The sequence below is a fragment of the Talpa occidentalis genome, unplaced genomic scaffold, assembly GCF_014898055.3.
Source record: "Talpa occidentalis isolate TD23 unplaced genomic scaffold, MPIMG_talOcc4v2.1 talOcc4.6, whole genome shotgun sequence".
NCBI lineage: Eukaryota > Metazoa > Chordata > Mammalia > Eulipotyphla > Talpidae > Talpa > Talpa occidentalis.
This window is the reverse complement of record NW_023604972.1, coordinates 267,340-290,853: the sequence shown is the minus strand read 5'-3', so window position 1 is coordinate 290,853 and position 23,514 is coordinate 267,340. Positions and strand designations below refer to the sequence as shown.

The window sequence follows — 23,514 nt, the reverse complement described above, 5'->3', positions numbered from 1 at the left end:
GCGTGGACACAAGCAGCCCAAGGCCAGGAGACGCCTGAGAGTTCCGGGGGTGAAACACGTTCTTAAGCACCAAAGAGGCGGGTGCGTGGGCTCAGGGGCACCCCCGCCCTGCCCTGCTGTGGAAGACCCACCCGCTGACGCACCTCCACGGGGACACCCAAGGCTGCCCTGGGCGGGCCAGGCCCCAGACCCGCCATCAGCGGAGCAGCACAGCCCCGGGGATCGATAGCAGGAAGCGGGCGCCTGACACATCGATCCCCCTGGGCCGCTGGCCTTGTAATTAAAATGTAAATTCGAGGAAGAGATTATGTCCTGACAGACGCGGGATTAAGGGGGAGATAAAAGCCCCTCGAGGAGGCCTGGGCTGACTGCACGGCCTCTCCGCTCAGTGCCTCACCCTGTAGGGCCTCCGGGCCGAGCCCCGGAGCACCCACCCCTCGGCCCCAAGGCTCCAGACTGGCCAGGAGGGCGGGACCCCGGCCGGGCGCCTCGAGAGCTCAGGGGACATGTGAGAGGGCGGAGCCTGACCCAGAATGAGCCCAGTGTGGCTGGACGGTCAGGGTCCCCCGCCACCCCGCCCCATTGCCCGCCTGTTTCCGGCAGAGCCCCCAAGGGGCCGGGGGTCGGGCGGGTGCTTGCGGTCACCACGCTGGAGGGGCACTTGGCGGCCGAGCCTCCAGAGGAGGGTGGGGAAGGCCCCTGGTGTCTGCCGGAGCCCTGGGCACCGGTGAGCCCTGGGGTCCGGTGAGCAGGACACCCCAGGAGGAGGACTCTGGGCGCCCCCTCCAACCCCACGCAGGCCCGTGGTGCCCATTCCCGGGCTGGGGAGGAGGTGGCACAGGCTGAGCAGCCATCCCGCCCTTCACCCTAACTGCTGACCACACCCACGACCCAGGGGCAGCCCTGGCTCTGCAGGAAGACTCAGCCTGACGGGGGCGCAGAGGGCCCCGTCCAGGGGCCGGGTCGTGCTGGCACAGGCCCAGGAGGTCAGGGTGAGGGCAGGTGGGGGTCTCTCTCGAGGCGAGTCTGCTTATGCCGGCCCCCAGAGGCGGCCCCGCATCCCCCAGCCAGCAGGCCAGAGCCTGCCCCCACATGCCCTCCTGGCCACCGCCTCTCATGCCAAGGCCACAGGCCATGAGCGTCCTCTGGACGTGAGGCCCGTGCCCTCTCCCTGGAGCCGCGGGCCGGGTGCAGATGGCTTTGGAGATTTGGGGGAAGAACGAGAGGCGCCAGGTGGCCACTGTCTCGAGGGAGCGGACGTCGGGTCCAGGAGCCGAGTGGGCGGCCCTCGGCGGCAGCCTCAGCGCCTGGGGTCACAGCGCACAGTGGCGGAGGCTACATATGGAGGCTGCCGGCCGGCGAGGCCCTGCCCTGAGCGGGCAGTGTGGGGAGGGGCGGTGGGGTCCCCATCCCCGGCCTGGCCCGCAGTGCCCCTGGACATGGCCCGGGACGCTTGGGGATGCCTGGAGTACCTGGCCTTCTCCAGCTGCCCCACCCCCGCTGCTCACCGGACTGGGGCCGCAGGGGCTCCAGGACGCAGGCCTCGTAGCCCTCCTTCTCCGGCACCTCCACAAAGTCGTCCTCCTCCTCGTCCTCGTCCCCCGGGGCTGCCGGCTGTGGAGACACCAACGCAGCTGAGACGCGTCTGTGTGGGAGGCAGGGCAAGGCCCAGCAGGGCCCGCAGCGTGCAGCCGCCCCGGGCCAAGACAGCACGGCAGCAGGCGCTGGCCTGTCTCTGCGGAGCGTCCCACAGGGGCCCCAACCTGGCCCCCACGTCCAGCGGGCACTCTCCACGGGTCCCCAGCACTTCTGGAAGCTTCTGTCCCCTGGCTGCCTCCCAGAGGGGCCCAGAGGAGCGGCCTCTGGCAGAAGGAGCCTTCCCCACCAGTCAGGGGCCTGTGGCCCAGACCCCAGCCTTCATCCTGGGCAGCACCCAGCTGCTGGCAGCGCCTAGACCACCTCATCGGGCAGATCGGGCCTCCCACACCCCACCCTCGCCGGTGCCTCCCCCCAGGGACACCAAAGCGAGGCACCAGGCAGCCAAGGCCCTGCCCACTACCCGCCCAGTGTGGGCCTCCGTCGGCACAGCCAAGTCAAGTCCAGGCCTCCTTGTTTCCTCGGGGGTCTGGGGGGCACCAGGGGTCCCCTGAGGCAAGGGACCCCTCAGGTGAGGCCCAGCGGCGGGGCTTTCGCAGGAACAGGAGGCCAAGTCTGCAGTGACCGGCTGGCAGTCCCCGCGGCCCCCCGCACACACTGCTCGGCTCCGGCCTGTCCCTACCTGCGCCGCCCCTGGGGCGCGGGCCGCGCGGATGCAAACGCAGGGCCGGGCGGCGGGACATCCATCACGGAAAGTGTAATTTTTGTTATCAGTCCTAACACTGATCAAAAGGGAAGCCCGTCTCCGCCGCTGACCTGTGAAACGCCCCAATTATGCTCTCTGGAAATGACAGGGGCACTTAACTCGCGCGCCAGCAAATGACGCCCATCAATCACGTCTGAATAACAATGAGCCGCGGACCTGAAAATTATTTTTGTATAGAATCTCCCCAGGAATTTATGGAAGGTGGCGAGCGCCCAAGGTTCGGGCCCACGGCTCCTGCCGGCCCGCACGCCTCACGCACTAAACAGAATTTATGAGTTTTCATTTTCCCAAAGGTGCCCGGGCAGGGCCTACAACGCAGCGCGGGCGCCGGCTTTAAATATGGGGGTCGTTTCCGTAAAATATTATGCTTATTGCGCACACCCTTGAATTCCCCCGGGGACTTTCATTAGATTTCCGTTCGCCTAAAGACACTTGGCTGCTCCCGCGCGGCCAGAAGAGGCACCGCCGCCCCCCGGGGTGAGGGACCCGCAGCCTTGGGGAAGTGGCCGCGCGGGGCAGCGGCCCATCAGGCCGCGGGGGGCAGCGGCCTCGCGGCGGTCCGCGGTCAGCGCCGGCCAGAGCGAGCTCGGGCGCAGAGCGGCCGGGCGGGAGCCCGGCGCTTGGCGGAGGCGCAGCCCGGGGCTCGGGGGGCGCAGCGGGGCAGCCTGGCCGGCTCCACGCAGACTGACTCTCAGGGCAGTTAAAAGGATTTAGAAAAATGAGCCTCCGCAGCGTAATTAAACGCGCGGTGAAGGCCGAGGCCGCCGCATCGCTGGCGCCCGCCCGCGCAACCCAGGCGAGAGGCAGCTGGGCCGCGATATAAATTCCGCGCGATCTAATTAACTCGGTGCGCAATCTCAATTACTTCTCACCCAAGAAATCACTTTTGTTCAGTTTTATGTGTGTCTGTTTCCCTTTTTTCGAAAAAAAAAAAAAATGATGTAAGGCCTCGTCAGACGGGGGAGCTCCGGCCGCATCTGTCTTCCAGCGCCTTGCTGGCCACGCAGTTAGAGCCGCTCTGTCTTATGAACTAAAAATTAAACGTGCTCAGCTGTGATTGTCCCCAACGCCGCTGCTATTTATATGCTAATGCCCTCCCTGGAAGGCCGTGCAAATCGCGGTGCAAATCGCAGCCTGTCGCTGCGCTGAATGGAGGGCCGAGGGCCAGGAGGGGCACGGCCGCACTCGCGGGCGGGCGGCGGGGTGGTGGGCCCAGGACGGCTGGCCGAGCCGCGCGGTCCAGCCCCTCGAGGGGGCGCGGGCGGCAGGAGTGGGGTCTGGTGGCCTCCGGGGCGGGCGCATGGGGCGCAGCCAGCTGCTGGGTGAGGGTGCCCATCAGGGGCCGGGGTGGGCTCTCTGCTGCTCCCAGGCTGCAGGCCCCAGCCCGGCTCTCGCCCAGAGCGGGAAGAGGGCAAGCGGCCAGGCAAGGACCAGACACGTGCTGCCTCCGGGCCCACATTCCCCTCTGCCGGGAAAGGGCCGCCTGCCCCAGCCCCGCCTCTCGGGGTGCCTGGGCCAGTGCTCAGGGCCCCATGCGAGACAGGGCCAAGGAGCCAGGGTGCTGGGGGCCGCAGAGGTGTGTGTAGGGCAGCAGCACCAGGCCCAGGAGGCTGCGGGCGCCAAGAGGCCCAGCTGTGGATGAGGGGTCGCCCCTGGGGCGGGAGGCAGCGCTGGCCTCAGCATGGCGGCGGGGCTGTGTCCAGGGAGGGCGCTGGCTGGCTGGCTGAGCCCTGCCTGATGCGGCTCCCTCAGCCCTCACCCCGCCCGGCGCGGGCAGGCAGCGGCTCCGGGTCAGACTGGGGGAGGGCCCACAGCCACAGCGCCAGAGAGCCACGACAGGGCAGGGACGCCCACGGGCGTGCGGCCTCTGGACAGAGACTGGCCTGCGCTATGGGGCTGACCCGCCGCCACGCTCTGACTTGGTGGCTGGAGAAATGGACATTTTCTCCACCACACAGCACAAAATAAGTGGGCATCTTGGCTACATAATTACATGGCAACCAATTTTAAAGTTTTCAAAGGATTTTTATCAGCTTAACAAATGTAGCAGCCCTGGACTATCGCGTCTCCCGGAGCTGCGAGGCTGGAAACTAAATCTACCAAGAGACGCTGCCTATTGACCCGACTGGGATTTATCCCTCCTGCCCCCAGGCAGGAGCACCGGGGCTCCGGGGCTCCGGGAACAAGCAGCCTTGCCCGCACGGGCTGCCCTTAGGGCCAGGGCGCCGGGGCCACAGACACCCCGGGGCCCCAGAGCCAGACTCCCAGGACAGCTGCGGCTGGACGCTGACCCGGAGGGGATCTCTCCCCAGCCTGCGGCCCCGCCGACAGCGGGCGGAGAGGTGGCTGGCGTGGGCAGACCCACAGACAACCGGTTTATTTTGGGCAGCGCTCACCCGAGCGGGAGCCCCAGTCACCCCATCTCTGCCTGCGGAGCAGCGCGAGCTCAGTCTCCTGGAGTCCGCAGCAGAGGCGTCTGGCAGCGGCAGGGAGAGGATCTGACAGGAACCGGCAGCTTCCCGTCTGCAACTGGCCTGGCAGGCCCAGGGAACCGCTGGCTCCGCACCGGAGCCCTACCGCCTCCTCCCTGCACGTCCGCTGCAATGGGGCCGTCCTGCGCCTGAACCTCAGCCCAGTCCGTCCCCGACGCCCTCCAGCCTTCCAAAGGGGCTGTGTCCCCTCCCACCCCAGCCAGCCCCACGCTCGCACCAGCGCGGGCAGCAGCGAGGGCCGTGGGGCTGGCCTGAGGACACTGCGGGCTGCAGAGGGCCACACGGCATGGGGGCCGGCTGACAGCGCGGCGAGCGGGCGCCCTCCACGCCGACCCCATCAGCCTCCCAGAGCCCGGGGAGCGGCCCCGGCACCCCACAGGGTGGGGGTACATCCAGCCGCAGGTGCCCGGGACCTCCTGCGCTGCAGCTGCCCAATCGCATCCCCGGGTTGGCCTGGGCCTGAGAGGCGCCTGGCGCGGCGGGTGGGGAGAGCGGCTGCCCCGGGCCCGGAGGAGGAAGCTGCGCGCTGTGGGAAAACCCTTCCAGGAGCACCCAGAAGGTTCTGGGTCCACCCCCAGCAGCTCTGCTGGCCCCGGGGGCCGGCGCAGGCGGCCAGCCTGTGGGGCGCGGCCAGCTGCCCGGCCAGCCCGCGGGCCCGCCGCACCCACACACCGCAGCGCGGCCGCCGGGGCGCGCGTCCCGGTCCAGATTCACAAAAGCCTCGGCGCGCCCGCCCTCGGGCCGCGGGAGCGGCGGCCAAGCGCGCCCTCTGCCGGCGCCGGCGCGCACAGCCGCGGCAGGACCGGCACCGGGCCAGGCAGGCGGCGGCAGGACCGGCACCGGGCGCCCCAGCGGGGTCTCCCCGCCCGGCCCCTCCCCAGCCGCCCGGGTCCTCGCCGCGCTGCCCGGGCCCCATGGGGCGGGGCTGGCGCTGGGGTCTGAGACCACGGAGGGGCGAGGGAGGGTCCACAGAACCCCCTGCTGCCCCGGCCCAGAGAGGGCCAGCCCACCCCCGCCGCGGCTCCCCTCCCGGGCCGGCCGCAAGCTCGGCCCGCAGGGCCTGGAGCTCTGGGGGTCCTGGCCTGACCCGGCCCTCCCCGCATCGCTAGGAAGCAGGACCAACAGCTCCCCCAGAACCCTGCGACCCGGCAGACGGAGACCTTGCGTGTCCCCCACAACGTGGGCACCGGCTCCCGAACTTCGCCTGCACAACGGCCGCCCCGCCCACGCAGGAGGCGCGGCCCCTCCTACAGCCTCGGGGGCTTCAGCGAGGTCGGGGAGCACCGGCCCTAGGGCTCCCTCTCCAGGTCTAGCTCTGCTCCCAGCGCGGCCCTGCGTGTCAGAGCACGGCCCACGGCCAGCTGGCCACACTCACCTCCGGGCTGCGCGCCCCCCGCGGCCCGATGGCCAGCTCCTTGCCCCTCCTCAGCGCGCGCTCCAGCTCTGCCTTCAGGCGCACAGCGCCCTCCAAGGAGCCCCCCTGTGCCCCTGCGCGGGTGAACAGCTGCACACGGGGACATGTCACTTGGGGATCCCCTGACCCGCCTCCCCCCAGCTCCCTCCCAACCCCACCCCTCCCCACCCCACCCCACCTGGACCCAGGAGCGCACAGCCGGCAGGAACTTGTCCTGGATGAGCTTGAGCGCGTCGCGTGCGGAGTGCAGGATGGCGGCATTGTCCTCGTCTTCCCGCACCCACAGGCTGTCTGGAAAGGGGCGCGGTCACTTCCCAGGCACGGAGGCTGGACGTGCGGCTGCCCCGGCGGCCCCACCGGCCTCTCACCTGCTTAGCTGCGCCTGTGGGGGCTGCCACCCTCCCCACCAAGGGTCAGGCCACCCTCCAGGCCACGCGGGGGTCCCCATCTGCTCTCGGGAAGGAGAGGGAGCCCTTGCAGCCCACCCGAGCCCCCAGCCCACCGCAGCCCCACATTCCTCCCTCTTGCCTCCTTGCACCCAAGCCATCTGGGCAGGTGGCCAGGCCTCAGGGCCGGCCGGTCTCCCAGAAGCCTCGGTCCACCCGAAGGAGACCCCCAGCAGCTCACCGGGTGCAAGGGCTGTGAGGAAGCAGGGCTTGCGGGGGCTGGAGCCACAGCGGCAGCCATGCACCCCCTAGCGGCCGAACTCCAGGCCCCAAGGCCCTTGCCCCTCACACTCGCCTCCCACTAGTGCGCAACCCCCGGGGGCCTCAGACCCACGTGTGCCAGCCTGGGGTCTTGCTGGCTGCGGCCTGGAAGCCTGGGCTTCTGGCAGTGCCCTGGGCCCCGCCTGGCCTTACCTGCGGAGAGATCCAGGCACAGCGTGTACTGGCGGGAGCCCAGCCCATGGCAGCGCATGAACCCGTCCTGCTCGCCGTGCTCCTGCTGCTCCTCCTGCTCCTCCTGCTCCTCTCCTGCCATCTCCCCCGCAGGGGCCCAGGCCGGCAGGGACTTGCTGCAGCAGGGCTGCTCCTCACCCCTGAGGTCTGGGGCGCCCCCCTCGGGCACGCCGGGCGCCGGGTAGAAGGGCACCAGCAGGTCGAAGCAGCTGTCCAGCTCAGTGAGGCAGCGCTGGATCTCCTCGGACGCCTCTGCGCGGGACACGCGGGACAGCGCGGCTCATGGGGCCCCTCGAGGGCAGCCCCCGCAGTGGCCCGTGCCCACCCGGCCCTGCACTCACCCTCCATCTCCCTGGCGGCCTGCTCAGCCCGCCGCCCATAGATCCTGTCCAGGCGCTTCCGCTTCTCCTCCTCACGCCGCCGGCCTGCCGGGGTCCTGGCGCTGACATCCTGAAAGTCCACCTGAGGCACGAGACACGGGCCAGGCTGAGCGAAGGGCGCGGCACAGGAGGACGCCCGGAGCAGGACTGAGACGCCGCCGCCTCCAAAACACGAGAGGACACGCCCCCTGGCTCTGGCACGTCCCCAGAGACCCACAAACTCCGGGCCCAGGACCCGGAAGGCAGCCGGCCTGAAAACACCCCGCGGGGACCGCCAACGGCGGGCGAGGGGCGCAGGCGGACGCTGCACCAGGCAGGCAAGCGCAGGTGTCCCGGCAGGGTGGGCAGCAGCTGGGGACCCATGGGAAGCTGCCGGCACGGCCTCCGGCCCCTCCACCAGCCGCCCAGGCCTCGCCCGCCGCCCCCTCCTCTGCCATGGCCTCCCTCACCCCACACCTCAGCCGGCCCACCTGCTTGCTGTGCTGCAGGAAGTGGACGCCCAAGGCCAGCTTCTTGTAGGCGGCTCCGTACTTCTGGGCCCAGCCTCTGATGGCCTGCAGGGCAGCCTGCCTCAGCCGCTGGGCTGCTTCCCGCGGGGGTGGCAGGGGCTGCTCGTGCTCAGTGCCCAGCGTGAGCTCCAGGAGCTCCTGGAAGCCGGACACCACTAGCACCCTGAAGTGGTGCGACCTGGAGAAGAGCTGCTCCAGCACCTGGAAGGCGGAGAGGCGGACCTGGGCGTGCTCCCGGCCCAGCTGGGCCCGCAGCAGGTGGTAGGTGCGGCTGAGCTGCTCCTCGGAAGACCTGGGGGCAGCGCAGCCTCCTTACCCAGCGCCGGCCCTGTGGACAGCGGGCACCAGCGGCAGGCTGGCAGCTCCCCCACCCCTGCCCCGCCCCGTCACTTTCTCTGTGCAGCCCCCGGGGCCACCAGGCCGAGGCAGCCACCGCACGAGCCAAGACGGCAGAAGGTCTCCAGCGTGGGACACGCCAGAGAGCGCCCCATCACCACCCGTGCAAAGGCCCGGACAGCGCAGCGTATGGCAGGTGAGGGGACACAGCCGCCTCAGCTGGCCTCACAGCTGGGTGAGCACAGAGCCCGCAGGGGCGGCCACCAGACCCGCCCCAGAGGGGACCCCGGCTGTGACCCAAGGAGGGGGCCTGAAGAGGGCGGCGCCCCCACCCTTCACCTCCCGCTGCCGCGCCCCCAGCCATGGCCATGTTGGAGTGGCCTGGGCCCCAGTCTGAACCGAGTGAAGTCTTTGTACCCAAGTGCAGAAGCCCTGGCACAGGGACCAGGGGGGTGGGGAGCCAGGGTCACGCCCTGCCGCTGCCACCCACATGGACACAGACCCACGCAGCACCCAAGGCCGGGCACCCAAGCTGGGTAGCACCCGTGCTCTCCTGGCACACCCAGGCCACACAGGAGTCGCGAGCAAGGTCCACACCCTACCGTGTGCTGGCCTCACCCTGACTGGGCACACTCTGTGCGCGTGGGGTGGGGCAGGCTCAGCCTGAGGGCCTGGGAGACACCCACACATCCACCTCCCGGGCAGAGGGGAGGCTTCAGTGGGCAGGGGAGACCACCCCATTTCCAGGGCGTGCCAGGACTGCTGGGCTGGGCACCCGAAACACCGCCCCATAAGACGTACTTGCAAATCTTCTTCAGTTCCTTCATCTTCTCGGGGTCCAGCTGGGGCTCCCCTGAAGTCGTGAGCTCTTCCACCAACCTGGAGAGTTTCTGATCCATGTCTGCAAGTGCAAGAGGCAGGGGCACAGTCGCTGTGGCTTCAGGACGCTGGGCCGCGCAGCCACGGGTCTGAGCCACGTGGACAGCGCCAGGGGCCCGGGCAGCCTCCAGGGCCCAAGCTAGCCCAGGTCAAGGTGAGTCCAAAGGGCCTTTGGCGGCACCTGGGAGAGAGCAGCAGTAACGGGGCGCCCCTCAGCCGGGCAAAGTCACAGGGCGGCCCCACTTCATCGCAGAGCACGCAGCCCCATACAGGCCCCCACAGGGAGTTGCGGCCCTGTCTTCCAGGTGCGCCCGAGCTCCCGCCTGGGCCACCTGGAGGCAGGTGCAGCGTGCAGGGGATCGGGTGTCCAGGAAGGTGCGGCCACGGGGGAAGGTTGGCTGGCGGTTGGCTTTGTGGGGCAGAAAGCGAGTGGGCAGCCCAGGGCGCTCTCTCTGGGGCGCACCCCCACGACGCTCACTGTGTGGGACACAGCTCAGCACACGCCCCAGCCGCCCCCTGCTGTGGGACGCCCCCACCTCCCAGAGCACGCCGCACCCCCCACACAGAGGAGAGGTGCCACAGGCCAGAGAGAGGCCCCAGTTAAAGGGGGGGGCCCGGGGAGGAGGGGGCCCGGGGAGGAGGGACCCAAGGAGGAGGGACCCAAGGAGGAGGGGACCGGGGAGGAGGGGGCCGGGGAGGAGGGCCCGGGGAGGAGGGACCCAAGGAGGAGGGGACCGGGGAGGAGGGGACCGGGGAGGAGGGGACCCGGGGAGGAGGGCCCGGGGAGGAGGGGCCCGGGGAAGAGGGCCCGGGGAGGAGGGGACCCGGGGAGGAGGGCCCGGGAGGAGGGCCCCGGGGAGGAGGGCCCCGGGGAGGAGGGACCCGAGGAGGTGGGGACCCGGGGAGGAGGGCCCGGGGAGGAGGGGACCCGGGGAGGAGGGCCCGGGGAGGAGGGCCCGGGGAGGAGGGGGCCCAGGAGGAGGGGACCCGAGGAGGTGGGGACCCGGGGAGGAGGACCCGGGGAGGAGGGGACCCGGAGAGGAGGGCCCGGGGAGGAGGGGCCCGGGAGGAGGGGCCCGGGGAGGAGGGCCGGGGAGAAGGGCCAGGGGAAGAGGGCCCAGGGAGGAGGGGGCCCGGGAGGAGGGGCCCGGGGAGGAGGGCCAGGGAGGAGGGCCAGGGGAAGAGGGCCCAGGGAGGAGGGGGCCCGGGAGGAGGGGCCCGGGGAGGAGGGGACCCGGGGAGGAGGGCCCGGGGAGGAGGGCCCAGGGAGGAGGGGGCCCGGGGAGGAGGGCCAGGGGAAGAGGGCCCAGGGAGGAGAGGGCCCAGGGAGGAGGGGCCCGGGGAGGAGGGCCGGGGAGGAGGGCCCCGGGGAGGAGGGGGGCGGGGGCCCAGCTTCGGACCCCGCCCCCAGACCCCGGCCGCCGCGCCCCCCCTGTGGGCGGAGCCCTGGCGACCCCCGCGGGCGGCGCTCAGGGCGCTCACCTAGCTCGCCGGCGGCCTCCCGTCCCGCCCCTTCCGGCGGAAGGCCCGCCCCTCACGTGCCACCACCCTCTCCAGCCATTGGCTGCTCCTGCGGGCGGACGGAGGTCAGCGCGGCCGCGACGGCGCCTACCGCGCGACGCGGCCGCCCTCCCCGCCCCGCCTCTTCCAGCGGCTGCCCCGCCCCTGTCACGTGCTCGCGAGCGTGGGGCGGGGCGTGGCCTGCGCGGTGACGCGGCGACGCAGAGCGGGCGGGGCGTGCGCCGGGGCGGGGCCTGGGGCGTCCTGGCGCGGGGGGGCGCCCGCGAGCGGGCGGCGGCCGCGGGGGGCCGGCCCCGGCCGGTGAGAGGCGGTGGCGGGCGGGAGCCGGAGCCCGCGGGGCTGGGCTGGGCGGGCCCGGTCGCCGGAGGCGCGCGCGCGGCCGGCCCCCCCCCCCCCCCCCCGTCCTGGGCGCGCCCCGGAGCCGTCCAGACGCTGCTCGAAGCCGGGCACCCCCCGGGGCCCCTCTCCGCGCGGCGCAGGGCGCCCCAGCACCCGAGTGGCCCCACGGCCCTCACGCCAGCCGCCGGCCGGCCTCCCACGCGGGCCGAGGACGTGCAGCTCCTGGACCGCCCCACCTCCAGGGCGCCCGTGGGCCCGAGCACCCCGACACCCCGCCGCCTTCGCCGGCCCCAGCCGCCAGCGGCGTCCCACCCGCCCCGGAGGTCAGACCGGGGTGCCTTCCGGGCCCCCACCCCTCCCAGAGGAGCGCAGAAGCCGCGGCCCCCGCAGCCCCCCGCCCCCCCCACGCTGGCCCTCTGGAAGCGGAGACCGAAGGTCGCCCGGCCGCCGGCGTGGGGCGCGGAGGGATGTCAGAGCAGCTGCTGCAGCTTTCCGGATGACGCCCCGCGGCCGCGGTGACCACGGGCAGAGGGGCGGCCCGGAGGCGTCGGGCGGCCCAGGGCCCCCGCGGGGAGCCCCCAGCAGGGAGCGGAGCCCGCAAGGGCCGCACGGTCAGCGTCTGGCGGGGCCAGACCACGCGTGTCCCCGGGCCGGGGCGTCGCTGGGGGAGCCCGACGCCGGACGCCGGACGCCGGCCAAAGGCGAGCGGCTTCGCGCGGGGCGCGGACGGAGCTGCGGGCACTGCGATGTGGAGACCAGCGGGCCGGGCCGGGCCGGGCCGGGGAGTCCCGAGGGCGGCCCCGGGTAGGGCGGACGACGGGCAGCTCGCCCGGCTCAGGGTGACAGGGCTCCGCCGCGGCCAGCGGGCTTAGGCGCGACGTGCGACAGCCGCGAAGTCCAGCCGGACGTGCCCACCGGGGCCGGCCGCGAGCATCAGGCCAAAGCGGCACAGCGGGCGGCCGCGCGGGCCCCGCCGGCCGGACCCCGCGCGCGGCCCGCGCCGACGGCAGCAGCTGGCGCGCCACACGGGGTAGGAAATGGAAAGCCCTTTATTGCAGTTTATTGGCTACTCGACACGACATGCAGGACGGGCGCGAGGACAAACCTCCGGCGGCGCGCCCGGGCGCGGCGGCGGCCTACATGATGTACACCTTCTCCGCCTGCGAGAAGTGGAAGACCTCTTTGGTGCGCGGGCACACGACCTTGTCGTCCTGGCGGATGGACAGCAGGGACTGCAAAGGGAGGCGGGTCAGCGCGGGCGGGCGGGCGGCCCCCCGCCGAGCCCGCCGCCCGCGCCCTCACGTTGTAGCCGTAGACGTGGCCGTTGGGCAGCATCATGGGCGGGTTGTTCTCGTTCATGACGTCGCCCGAGATCTTGCAGACCAGGCGCGAGTTGGCGCAGTGGGCCATGGGCAGCGGCCGGGCCAGCTTGTTCAGGGAGCGGCTGCACACCGGGCAGTCGGGGCTCTTGGAGCTGCCGTCCTCCTTGTAGCACTGCCTGCGCGCGGGTTAAGGGAGGCCCAGACGCCGCTCCGCCCGCCGCCGGCCCGCCCGCCGCGCCCCCGCCCCCCCCGCCCGGGGCCCCGCGCCCGCCCGGCCAGGCTGGTCCTGCTGGACCGGCAGCAGCCCCCGGGCCCGGGCCCGCCACGGGCAGGGCTGGGGGCGCCCGGCGCAGAGCGCACGGGACGGCGGGCGGCGGGGCCGGGGGTCCACCCTGTCGGGGCGCCCCGTCCAGCCGCACAGCCGCTGCCGAGGGCGCCCAGAGGGTCCCCAGCAGCCCGCGGGGAGCCACTCCCACGGGTGAAAGCCCCGGCGCCAGGGGCGCGCAGCCTGGCGCGGCGGAGCGGACGGCGCCGTCCCACGCGGCAGCCCCGAGCGAGGGCCGCGGAAGGATACGGCGTCTTGATGGCCGAGAGGCCGGCCTGCAGCGTGAGCGTGAACACCGAGTTGTTCCCCAGCTGGTGCAGCCGGTAGTTGTCGTACCGGAACTGCTGGATCAGCATCCGCCACCGGGCCGGGTCCAGCAGGTCCTGGAAACGAGGGCAGCGGCAGAGTCTGGGGCTGCCCGCGTGTCTCCTGACCCCAGGGGCCCGCGGCCAGCCCGGCAAGGCCGTCAGAGCCAAGGGAAAGCGTCATTCCAGGAAAAAACCCGCCCAAGTGGGCACCAGCAGCTCCCCCCCACCACCCCGGAAATGCATAACAGAGACCTGGGTCTGGCCAGGTTTAGACCCCAAGTGGGGGGGCAAGAGGGGCCATCACCCCGCATCCAGGGAGGCACTGGGAGGGGTGGGCTGGCCGGACACACACCTCACCCCACCAGTCAACAGGCACCTGCGTTGTCACTGTCCGCAGAGCCCAGTCTGAGCCCAGGGCCCAGTGCACAGCCCAGCGCACGGACCCCAGCCACCCGCTGGACCCGGCGACAGGCTGTGTCACGGCCGCTCCGGTCTCCGGCGTGGCCTGTGAGCGCCCTGGCTGTACTCCTGGCTGGCCGCCCAGCACTCTACAGGTGTCGACTTGAGCAGCTGCCGGAGGCCCTCCCACCGGTCACCCCTCATACTCTGCATTTCCCTGACCATCTACATGGCCCGGAAGTGGGAGTCCGAGGCGGCACTGCCAAGTGGATGCTATCCCGACAAGCCCAGGAGACTGCCAGGGCACCCCCTGGCCGCAGCACTGTGGGCACCTGCTGCCCTGAGCGAGCAGGCCCAGAGCCAGGCAAAAGCCCTGGTCCAGATGACAGCCCGAGGCCACAGGTCTGCAGGGTGACCAGGGCCAAGGGCGGTGCCCACACAAGGACTGCAGAGCCTACCGCCAGTCAGCCCGGGAGAGGACGCTGCTGGGCACGGGGCATGGGCAGCAGGCAAGACAGGCGCAGGTCACAGCCGCACAGGCAGCTTCCCATAGTGGGCAAGAGCAGAGCCGGCCCTGGACAGGCCGGGAGCCGTGAGGAGGTGACTCCCAGCCGGTGCCGAGGGGGTGCGGGCTTAGTCAGGACTGGAGACGGCAGTGGGTCAGGACGGGGACTGAGGACGGCAGACCAGGTTCTGAAAGGTAACCGCCTGCACGCTGCGGACAACGGCCCCATGGGAGCGGGGAGGCATCATGCCGTGCCCCCAAGTTCAGCTTTCTCACCCTGAAAGGGGAGCCAGGCAGGCGGCCTACCTTGTAGGGAGAGATATGCGTGTCGGGGGGGAAGGCCAGCATGCCCATGACCTGGCGGACCTCGTCCAGCTGGCTCCCCTCAGCCTGGCTGAAGTGCTTCCTCGCATGTCTGGGGGACGGACAACGGCTTGTCACCTGCGCTGCCCCGGCGCCCGGCGTGAGCCCGTGGTCAGCAGACGCCCCCCGAGAGCTGAGCCCTGAGACCCCACCTCAGCCCAACCCAGGGCACTGCCAGCCCCAGCTCTGCTCCCACCCCAGCCCCTGCAGGTGTCCTCCCAGGCCCCCTCAGTCCCCAGAGGGCAGTCCTCTCAGGAGCCCTGTCCACCTGCAAAGGCTCAGCAGGGGCCCGCCCTGGGGCAGCTGTCAAATCCCAGCCGGGAGCAGAGCCAAGAGCCTCACAGCCGGGTACGGCCGTGCAGCGCCCCCTCCTAGCAGCACCCCCAGGGAACTCTGCCGCCACCCTCCCAGCTTGGGCCCGCAAGGCTGGAGTGTGAGCCCGTGCCAAGGGCCACCCCGCGTCAGGCCAAGGGGGCCTGCACACCCCACCGGCCCCTGCTGTCTGTGATGATGGGACCAGGCCATCAGGCCCTCCTGAGCAACAGGGGGGCGTCTGGGGCAGCGGGCCTCGGCAGAACCGCCACTGTATACACGTCATACCTCACGGCATCCAGCCTCTTGTTCTGCCGCACGAGCTCAATGAACTCCTGGATCCTGAGGCTGAACTCCAGGCAGCTCTGGGAGCAAAGACAAGAGGAAGCTCAGCTGACAGCCCAGAGCCTGGTCCTGCCACTTGGTCCCGGGCACACCGCGCTGGGCACTGACTGCCAGCCAGCCCCTTGGGGCCCAGCGTGACAGCACTGCGTGCAGGAGCCTGGGCTGCGGAGGCCGCTCCCACCCCTGCAGCTCCAGGTCCATGTCCCACAGGCGCACCAGCCGGTGGTGGTGGTGCTGCTTGGAGCTGCCCCTAGTGAGTGACCTCTTTGGGCAGCACTGGGCTTCGTCGTAAAGGACACCGGCCACCCCACTGCCCTGGGCAGCTTGGCAGCTGCCCAGCCCCGTGCGGAGGCCCGAGGCCTGGTGGGAAGACCCAAGGGCGGCACCTCACAAGAGCAGAAGATCTGAGGGCTCGCGGGGGTGGGGGCCAGACAGACACCCTGAGCACATTCCAGGCAGAAGAGCGAGCCAATTGAAAGGTCCTGGGGTCATGGCCCCAGAACAAGAGTCGCTGACCCCGAAGGCACCATAAGCCTGCCGTGGGGACCAGGTAGAGACCTCGGGGAGGGGAGCTCACTAGACGCCAGGGCCCGTGAGGGGGAAGGCCCAGGATCTGTGGGGCTGTGAGGTGGCCAGGCCCAGGTGTAGGAGGGGTGCCCAGGGGGTCTCAGGGCCGAGTCCGGCGCCAAGAGAGGCACCACCAGCAGGGTCAGTCCCTGGGGCCACACGCTGACCTGGAATCTGAGGCCAGCAGTCCAGCATGGGCCAAAGCCCTCGCAGCTGTGGGGAGGGGCGGCAGGTAACGTGAGCTTGTCACCCCACGGAGCAGCGAGGTCACTGCCAAAGCAAGGACAGGTGGCTGCAGAGCTCAGGGCCCCTGGCTGGGAGGTGAGCTAGCAAAGAGGCAGGGGCGGCACAGGGTCAAGCCCCAGGAGGCAGGGAGGCTGCAGGCAGGCCCTGGGGCTCAGGCCCTGCACTCAGGGCAGCACCTCCTGCCGCATGCACACCAGCCACCTGAGGCGGCAGCTCAGCAGGGCCGGGCCCCAGGACCACACGGCAGGAGGGCAAAGGCCAGCTCGTGCCGTCCAGGCAGCTGGACCCGGCCACGGTGCCGTAGGTGGGCCGGCGGCCCCAGGCCACTTACCTGGTGTGCGGCCAGCACCTGCCCCGCCCTCCCGCCCGCAGACCCGCCAGGCAGGCCGGCCGTGTGCAGAGCGGGTGTGGCCATGCTGAGAACAGGACAAAGACCTTTCAGAGGTCAGACTGGCAGGAAGAGCCCCGCCTGCTCCCCAGGCCCGGATGGCCACCGTGTCTGCCGGGAGGGCATGCAACTCTAACTGCGGGAGGAAGGGACCGGGCAGGCCCAGACCAGCAGTGCCGCAGCGAAGCCCTGGCTCCCATGCCACAAGGCTGACCTGTGCGCCCCTCGGCAGGACGGGCTCGTCCAGGCGGGCTTTCAGAGCCCTAACGGCTCCGTGCAGGCCGAGATGCAGGCGCAGGCTCCCGGGACCCATAGCCAGAGGACCCGGGCACGTGCCCCCAGGAGGCAGCTCCTGCAGGCCCGGTCCACGGCCACCGCGGGCAGCAGCTGCCTGCAGCCTCTGCCTCCCAGGCCTGGGGCGACAGCCCTGCACACAGCTGCCAGATTGGCCTGGGGCCCCTCCCCGCCTGCCCGCTGGGGTGTGGGCAGCTAGGCCCAGACCCCCAGCGCTAGTGCCCCCGAGGCCCACGCTTGGCTGCAGCTGCCCTCCTGGACGGTCACTCAGCCCCTCCCTGCGGCCGGCACCAGCTCTCAGGCCTGCCCGCCCCCTGCAGTGGCCTGGGGCCCTGGCCAGGCAGTGCTGCGGTGGGCAAGTCCAGGCCACAGACAGCCTGCGGGCGCTGGCCCAGCCCCGGGGTGCAGCCCGGCCGGGGCGGGGGAGCAGGAGCAGGGCCGGGTGTTACATACCAATTCTGGCTTTCCTTTTAGGGTTTCCATACCAAGATCCTCACTCTCTCTAGGGGAGCCACTGGCCGCTCTACCCTTGCGTCCCGTCTTCACGTCCTGCTCGCCTTGGCGGCCCTGGGTGGCAGAGAGCGTCACCCTTGGCTGGTGACTACGCGCGGGGACAAGCCAGCCGGGCGGGTGGACGCAGTGCTCAGCGGAGCACGCCGCGCAGCGGGAGCTGGCCAGCCATAGGCCTGCGGGGCGGCCCCGTCTGGGGGAGGCACCTTCAGACCGCCTCAGCTGTGGCTGGGCCTCCAGAAAAGCCATGATCAAGAGTGTCCGGGACAGAAGCCCCGCTGAAGGCCGCACCCATAACCCGCCTGCACAGAAGACCTGTCCACACCCGTCCCAAGACGCTCCTCGGGGATCCACCTGCGGCCGAACAGCACCAGCAGAAGCCCCAGCGCCTGCACCGTCAGCCAAGGGGCTGTGAGCAGCAGCCAAGGCCACCCTGCCCCGCGACGGCCCCTGCAGCGAGCGCCCCAGCAGGAGGCACCAGCCCCACGAGCCCCCCACAGCCCTGCCCGCCCGTCCACAGGGAGCAGGATGCCCGCCCCGAGCCCCGCCCACCTTCATCTTGCGCAGGCGGGACTTGTTGTCATGGCACCAGGCCAGGCAGGTGGCCGTCTCCCGCCGCTCCAGGGACTCCTCCACCTCCTTGGCCGTCAGGAACATCTCGATGTTCACTAGGTCCTTGGAGGAGGAAAGGGGGCGCTTGGAGTGCGGCCCAGGCCCCCCCCCAGCACCGGGGGCCTCCCCCGGGGTGACCGGGGCGGACAGCCCCACGGGGCTCACGTGGGGCCGGTGCCCACATCCCCCTTGGCCAGAGGGCCAGGCCACTCCCCGAGCCCGGAGATAGCCACGGGGCTCTCCCCAAGACTGATGGGAACTTGGGCTCCCGCGAGTGGGGGCCGGGCGGGCTGAGGGTGGTCTCGGCGTCCACACCGCGGGTGGCGCCCACCTCGATGCCGCTCTGGCGCGCCAGCTTCACGGCCGTGTTGTAGTAGCCGCAGCGCAGCAGGTGCTCGGCCATCATGCGGTCCATGCGCTGGCGCTTCCACAGGCTGGCGGCCGCCGGCTGATCGCTGCTGTGCTCCTTGAGGTGCTCGATGCGGCGCTTGCACAGCTTCGCGCTCTCGTCCTCGGCCTGGATGGACTCCACCGCCTGCACACGCGGGCGCTCAGGACTGGCGGCCGCCCCGCAGCGCCCTCTCCCTCGCAGCGCCCCCAGCACCCGGCCCAGGCCGCAGGCGGGCGAGGGCCACACTGACCTTCCTCTTGAGGACGCTGAGCTTCTCCACCACGCCGTCCAGAAGGCTGACCACGGAGTCCACGGCCGGGCAGCTGCCCAGGGTCTTCTCCAGCTCGGCCACCACCATGGTCACGTGGCTGGTCTCGCGGTCAATGTTCTTCTGGGCGGCCCGGAAGCGCTTGTTCAGGGTCTCGTAGGGGACCTGCGGGAAAGGGCAGGCGGAGTGAGAGTGTGGGAGGCCCCGGAGGCGGGCAGCAGGAGCTGGGCGGCCGGCCCTGAGGCCCATGTGCGGCAGCGGCGCACAGCCAGGCCAGGCCAGGCCAGGCCAGGCCAGGCCAGGACCACAGAGAGCGCTCAGCCCAAACGCTTGCCTGCGAGCCAGAAGGAGCGAGACCCAGCCGGCGCCTCACAGGGATCCCACGCCGCAGGGCCACACCCTGGTGGGCGGCTGCTGGGGCTGCCAGCCCTGACTGCCGGGCCGGCTTCTGAGAGAGCAGGTGGCCCAGACCCGGCTAGACCCCCACTGCCCATAAGCGCGCCAGGGCTGCAGCAGCAAACCACGCCCACCCGCCAGCAGAGCCCAAAGGGGGCTGAGGGTAGACACCCCACGGCCCGCAGGCGGTAGCTGTGCCTGCTCAGCCCTGGTCTCCCAGCCACGCATTCGCCTGGGAGACTCGCATCTGACGACTTCACCCTGTGACGAGAGTGCAAGCCGGCCGGTCACTAAGGGAGCCTACGAAGGCGCTGCCAGTGTCCCGAGGCCCTGAGCCTCGCCTGGGGCGCAGGAGCTGGGCCAGACAACGGGTGAGGCGCGGGCTGGCGCTGTTTGGGGCTCCTGGGGAGGAGGGCGCCCCTGTGGGCACGAGGTGAGGCACAGAGCTCCAATCCCCTGGGCTCGGGGAGACGCGATATGGAAGGTCCTGGCCAGAGTGGGCCGTGTCGCCGCCCGCCTGGGCCTCGGCCAGCCCCTCAGCACGGGGGGTGGCCTCCACAGAGCAAACCCTGGCCGGGCTGTGCTGTCAGGCAGGGATGGAAGGAAGGAGGCGGGACACAGGAAGGGCTGCGGCCCAGCCCCGATGGTGCCGGGAGGGAACGGGCGCCACGTCCTCAGGTCCCTTTGAAGACTGAAGCTCCCAGCCCCGGCCGTTGCACCACACGCCAGCAGTGAGAGCTTCTGGGGGGCCCCAGAGTGAGCTGCCCCCCACCCTCCGCCCTGGTCCTAGGCCAGCCAGGCCGAGAGGAGCTGCAGAAAGACCGGGACAGCCCCGAGCGCGCCCTGCATGAGGCTGGCCGGGCGGGGGTGGGGCTCCGGAAAAGCCCAGGCCGCGAGCACGCAGGTCCCCAGGCGCCGGCTGCACTGCTGGTCTGGGATGAAAGTCCCCCCTTGAGACAAGGACACAGGCCCAGGAGGAGGCGCAGGGAGAGGAGCAGCAGAGGACAGGGGGCTGGGAGGGGCCGAGCCCCCAGGGCACCCCCCAGAGGCTTGGGGGGGGTGGCGGCCAGGCAGGCGCTGCAGGAGGCCGATGTTTGTCTCCACTCAGCTGTGCCCCGCTGTGCCCCGAGCTTGGCCGTGGGGAGACCCGTCAGGAGCGCAGGGCAGACTGAGAGCCAGTCTGCTTTTCGCCAAGTCTGAGGGACGTGTCCCTGGGGCCAGGCCCTGGCCCCTGTCAACTGAAACCACTGGCCGCGGCCGGGAGCTCTTGGGGCCGTGCCAAACACCATGGAGGCCCCGGAGGAGGTGTCTCACAAGCCCGCACCCCATCTTCCAGCGCCAGCTGGTCTTCCCAGCTTGCTTGCACGCCTGGTGGGAGGGTCTTCCAAAATTCCAACGCCCAAAATACAGCTCCCCGGCACCACCCCTGCCATGCCACCCAGTCCCCCGCCCGGGTCCCTAAGAGCCTGGAAGGCCAGTGCCAACCTGCTCCAAGGCCTCCCCTCCAGGAGACATGGCACCAACCCAGGCCTCACCGCTCGTTGTCGTGGGAACACCCCGGCACGCCCAAAGCACCCAGGCTGCCCAAGCTGCGAAAGCAGCACCTGTCTCGCTGCTTGACTGCACAAGCCTCACTGCCCTGGGCACAGGCAGGCACCAGCACCTCCTCCCCGACTATCTACAGGCCTGCCTGAGCTCGGCTCTCTCAACATCACCCCCAAAGCTGGGGGTCCTGGTGGAGCCCCTCCCCCCGGCCGGGGCCCAGAGACACAAGTGGCTGAGACCCTTCCTCTAGCTGCGCCGTGAGCACAGACGGGAGTGCCAGCCCCTCCCCACCCACACCCCCGACGCAGCGGGGCCTGAGGCAGGAAAGCTTCCAGGGCAGGGCAGGTGGGCCTTACCCAGGAAAAGGGGCCATGAGGCGGGGTCCTCGGTGTCCACCAACTCATTGAGAGAGAGGGGCCGCTCACTGTGTAAGTCATAAATCCTGAAGAAAAGGTCAAGACCCGCCTGCGGCTGCTGGGACACAACAGCCCCAGGATTGGAATCCCCGCCGGTCTCTCCATCCAGGGGCCTCGTGCTCATCGGTGTGCCCGGAAGTCAAGGACATAGGTCCCCACGTCCAGACAAGACTGATTTGGGAAAACTGACTGGCCAGTGCTCCCTACTTTCCGGCCGCTCTGCACTTCCTGTGAACACAAACCTGGGCCTCGAGGCCCAGGCCAGCACGCGCCAGCCAGACTCCGCGAGCCAGAGCGAAATGCGCAGGCCCCAAGAGCGCTCGGACTCGGCCAGGCAGCGCCAGTGCCCAGCTGTCCCGAGGACAGCGGAGGAGCCGAGCGGGGCCGAGGCGAGGCTCAGCCTAGGATGGAGCGGCCCCAGGGCCCCAGGCTCCCGGTTGCCACTGGCCAACCTGCCCTGGGCCGGAGACTCCCACCAGGTATAGGTGGTGACAAAGCTCAGGAAAGCGTTACTGTCCTTCAGTTACCCCAGGGAAAAACACCCACAGCCAGGGACATTTCTGCGCAGCAGAACCTGCACGGGAACAGACTTCGTCATGACCAGGAGAGCCTGCTCCCGCAGGACTGCGGCTTAAAGCGGGTGCGCTGCCCCAGGACCTCACTCCCTTGGGGAGCCCCGCAGGGCACAAGCCCCGTGGGACGTGGCCAGCAGGGTGGCACAGGGCTGGCAGCCAGGGCAGGACGGAGCGGTGACTCAGGCCCCACACTGCCGTGGGAGCCCAAGCAAATATCCTGAGGGCTGGGTCGGGCCCACTGGCCCTCAGGGGCCATCTGGCCGTGTCTGGAAGCATTTGAGGGGCATGCAACTAGCACCTGCTGGGCAGAAGTAGGGTGCTGCTGAACACCCCACATGTAACTCCCAGGGACAGAACTCCTGCCCACGCCTGCAGGCAGGAAGGTAGGCAGCCATCGGAGGGCCGGGTGTAAGGCTGGAGTGCCTGGGACAGCGCTCCACAGCAGCTGCTCTCTTCCCATGCGGCCAGAAGAGCAAAAGGTCCCAGGAGCCTCTACCAGCCCAGGCTGCGAGGAACCCCAAGTCTGAAGGACCCACTAGGTGGGGAGGCACAAGGGCAGGCCCCCGGCCAGGGGAGAGCAGAAGCAGCCCTGCCAGCCCTCCCTGCCCTGCCTGGTGCCCTGCCTGAGCTGCGCCCGGCCTGCTCCGTGCCCCAGTGCGCGGCTGGGTTGCCAACTGCTCCTCCTCATTCCAACAAACACGTCCAACTAAGCTCCCTGGTCAGGAAAGCTTCCTCTGGGTCTGCTAGCAACTTCTCCTGGAAATGTCTAAGAAAAAACTGTTAACTCAGCAGTAACTGAGAGGCAGAAAGCATCAGGACACGGGCTCAAAGGTGCGTGGGAAGGAAAATAGTGGAGGCAATTTCTCTAACTGCAAAAATGTGCTTTTAAGGTCGTCCCAGAAAGAAAGCCCTGACCCTGCAGGTGCACCCCCGTGGGACCCACTCCCCCACCAGAGAAGGCTTCCCCACCTTCACGGTTCTGACCTTCGACCCTCCCACATGGAGGTCAGCAGTTAACAGTCCAGCACCTATACCTCATCCACTGGGGTGGGGTGGGATGGGGTGGGCGGGGTAGGCGGGTAAACACCACCCCATGTATGTTACTCAAGGCTTGGGCAACATGGCGCCTGAGCCATGGGGTTGTAGTGGGGTTCAGTCTGCAAACACACACCTCCTCCCCCGTGAGGCAGGATGTGTGCCGGTGGGCTCCGTGTCCTGGGCATCCAGGTGTGCACACGAGCCCAGGCCTGCCTGCTCCCATGAGCCCAGGCGAGATGCTGGGCTCTCTCTCAACCTCCGGCTAGCTGGCGCTGTCATCCCCACGCCTGGCACACTAAAGTGCCCATCGGTGGTACCCCAGTAAGTAGGGTGTGCGGAAGGCGGGATTCACACCAGCCCTCACACCACGCACTGCACCCACTGCCAGATGTCACAGGGCGTGCAAAGGCTGCCTGGCCCCAGGAAAGGAACCCAGATCGGGCAGCGCTCAGCCACAGCCCTCCTGGGAGTGTCCTGACCTTGGTCTTCCAAGGAGTGATTCCCCAGGGGTTCTAGTCCGCCGTATCAAGCGCCCCTCCAGCCCGGGAAGGCCCAGGTCCGGTCGCCTCTGCCGGGACACCAGTTTCATCCCAGTGGAACGCGACCTGGCCAGGCTGCCGCCCAAGGTCACGCGGCCGCGGACCCGGCGGCCAGGGCTGTATTTCAGGTTTGGTGACGCCCAGCAAAATGGGCTCCGCTCGGAGGCTGGGCCCGGCCGCCAGGCTTCCCGATGAGCGACTGGAGCCACGTCCTTGCCCCTGCGCTTCGGGGGGTCCGGACGCCGCGCCGCCCGCACCCCGGCCCCCGACGCCCCGGCCCGGGGCTCGCCCGCGCCCGGACAAAGGGGCCCCGTCGGCCGCGCAGGGGCGCTGGGGGCGAGGCAGCGCGGCCCGCCGCCGCGAGACGCGGCCACACGCGCTCCGCGCCCCGCCCCGGGCTCGGCCCCGCGCCCGGCCCCGCGCCCGGCCCCGCCGCGGAGCCCCGGGAGCGCGGCCCGGCCCGGCCGGGCCCCGGCGCCCTGCGCCCGCGGAGCCGGCCCGCCCGCCAGGCCCGGGCGCCCGGCCCGCAGAGCCCCGGGGAGCCCCGCCCGCAGGCCCGGGCCGCAGAGCCGCCGGCGCGGCGCGCCGCCCACCTTGAGGGTCGGGTACTCCTGGACCTTCAGGGTCATGGACAGCTGGGCCGCCGACTCCTGCACCGCCATCTTGGAGCCGCCAAAACATTAGCGGGCGGAGGCGAAGCGCGCGGCACGCCGGGTAGT

General features: G+C 70.7%; 2 protein-coding genes across 7 annotated transcripts in view; both read right to left on the bottom strand.

Moving 5' to 3' along the window:
* UVSSA (UV stimulated scaffold protein A) overlaps positions 1 to 12,276 on the bottom strand; it is a 17,711-nt gene extending 5,435 nt beyond the window's left edge. The window contains exons 1-8 of one of the 3 annotated variants that reach the window (XM_054688036.1): positions 12,237 to 12,276; positions 9,194 to 9,293; positions 8,018 to 8,348; positions 7,509 to 7,629; positions 7,129 to 7,419; positions 6,447 to 6,559; positions 6,230 to 6,358; positions 1,509 to 1,614 (exon numbers count right to left, since the gene is read on the bottom strand). In XM_054688036.1, coding sequence (XP_054544011.1) covers positions 1,509 to 1,614; positions 6,230 to 6,358; positions 6,447 to 6,559; positions 7,129 to 7,419; positions 7,509 to 7,629; positions 8,018 to 8,348; positions 9,194 to 9,291 — 1,189 coding nt within the window. In that variant the 5' untranslated portion in view covers positions 9,292 to 9,293; positions 12,237 to 12,276. Of the gene's footprint in view, positions 1 to 1,508; positions 1,615 to 6,229; positions 6,359 to 6,446; positions 6,560 to 7,128; positions 7,420 to 7,508; positions 7,630 to 8,017; positions 8,349 to 9,193; positions 9,294 to 9,452; positions 9,765 to 10,753; positions 10,782 to 12,236 lie in introns of those variants that run through there. The other 2 variants (XM_037530200.2, XM_054688035.1) reach the window with 2 other exon arrangements.
* Positions 12,169 to 23,514, bottom strand: MAEA (macrophage erythroblast attacher, E3 ubiquitin ligase). 4 transcript variants are annotated; one of them, XM_037529744.2, is made up of 10 exons: positions 23,389 to 23,514; positions 18,269 to 18,451; positions 17,959 to 18,162; positions 17,568 to 17,690; positions 16,959 to 17,072; positions 14,954 to 15,030; positions 14,297 to 14,405; positions 13,028 to 13,161; positions 12,434 to 12,629; positions 12,169 to 12,363 (listed from the first exon to the last, which is right to left on the bottom strand). In XM_037529744.2, the coding sequence occupies exons 1-10, from the start codon at positions 23,455 to 23,457 to the stop codon at positions 12,268 to 12,270; spliced, it is 1,305 nt and encodes a 434-aa protein (XP_037385641.1). In that variant the 5' UTR covers positions 23,458 to 23,514; the 3' UTR covers positions 12,169 to 12,267. The 4 variants fall into 4 exon arrangements, with proteins under 4 accessions (XP_037385641.1, XP_054544013.1, XP_037385642.1 ...); XM_054688038.1 differs by lacking the exon at positions 23,389 to 23,514 and adding an exon at positions 22,736 to 22,757; XM_037529745.2 differs by lacking the exon at positions 16,959 to 17,072.

Bases quoted from the DNA above. Each gene is read 5' to 3' on its own strand.
- MAEA (XM_037529744.2), bottom strand. From the start codon at position 23,457: ATGGCGGTGCAGGAGTCGGCGGCCCAGCTGTCCATGACCCTGAAGGTC. The intron at 12,630-13,027 runs GTATCCTTCCGC...ACCCGCGCGCAG, and splicing joins CTCTCGGCCATCAAGACGCC to GCAGTGCTACAAGGAGGACG. The intron at 12,364-12,433 runs GTGAGGGCGCGG...CTCCCTTTGCAG, and splicing joins GCCACGTCTACGGCTACAAC to TCCCTGCTGTCCATCCGCCA.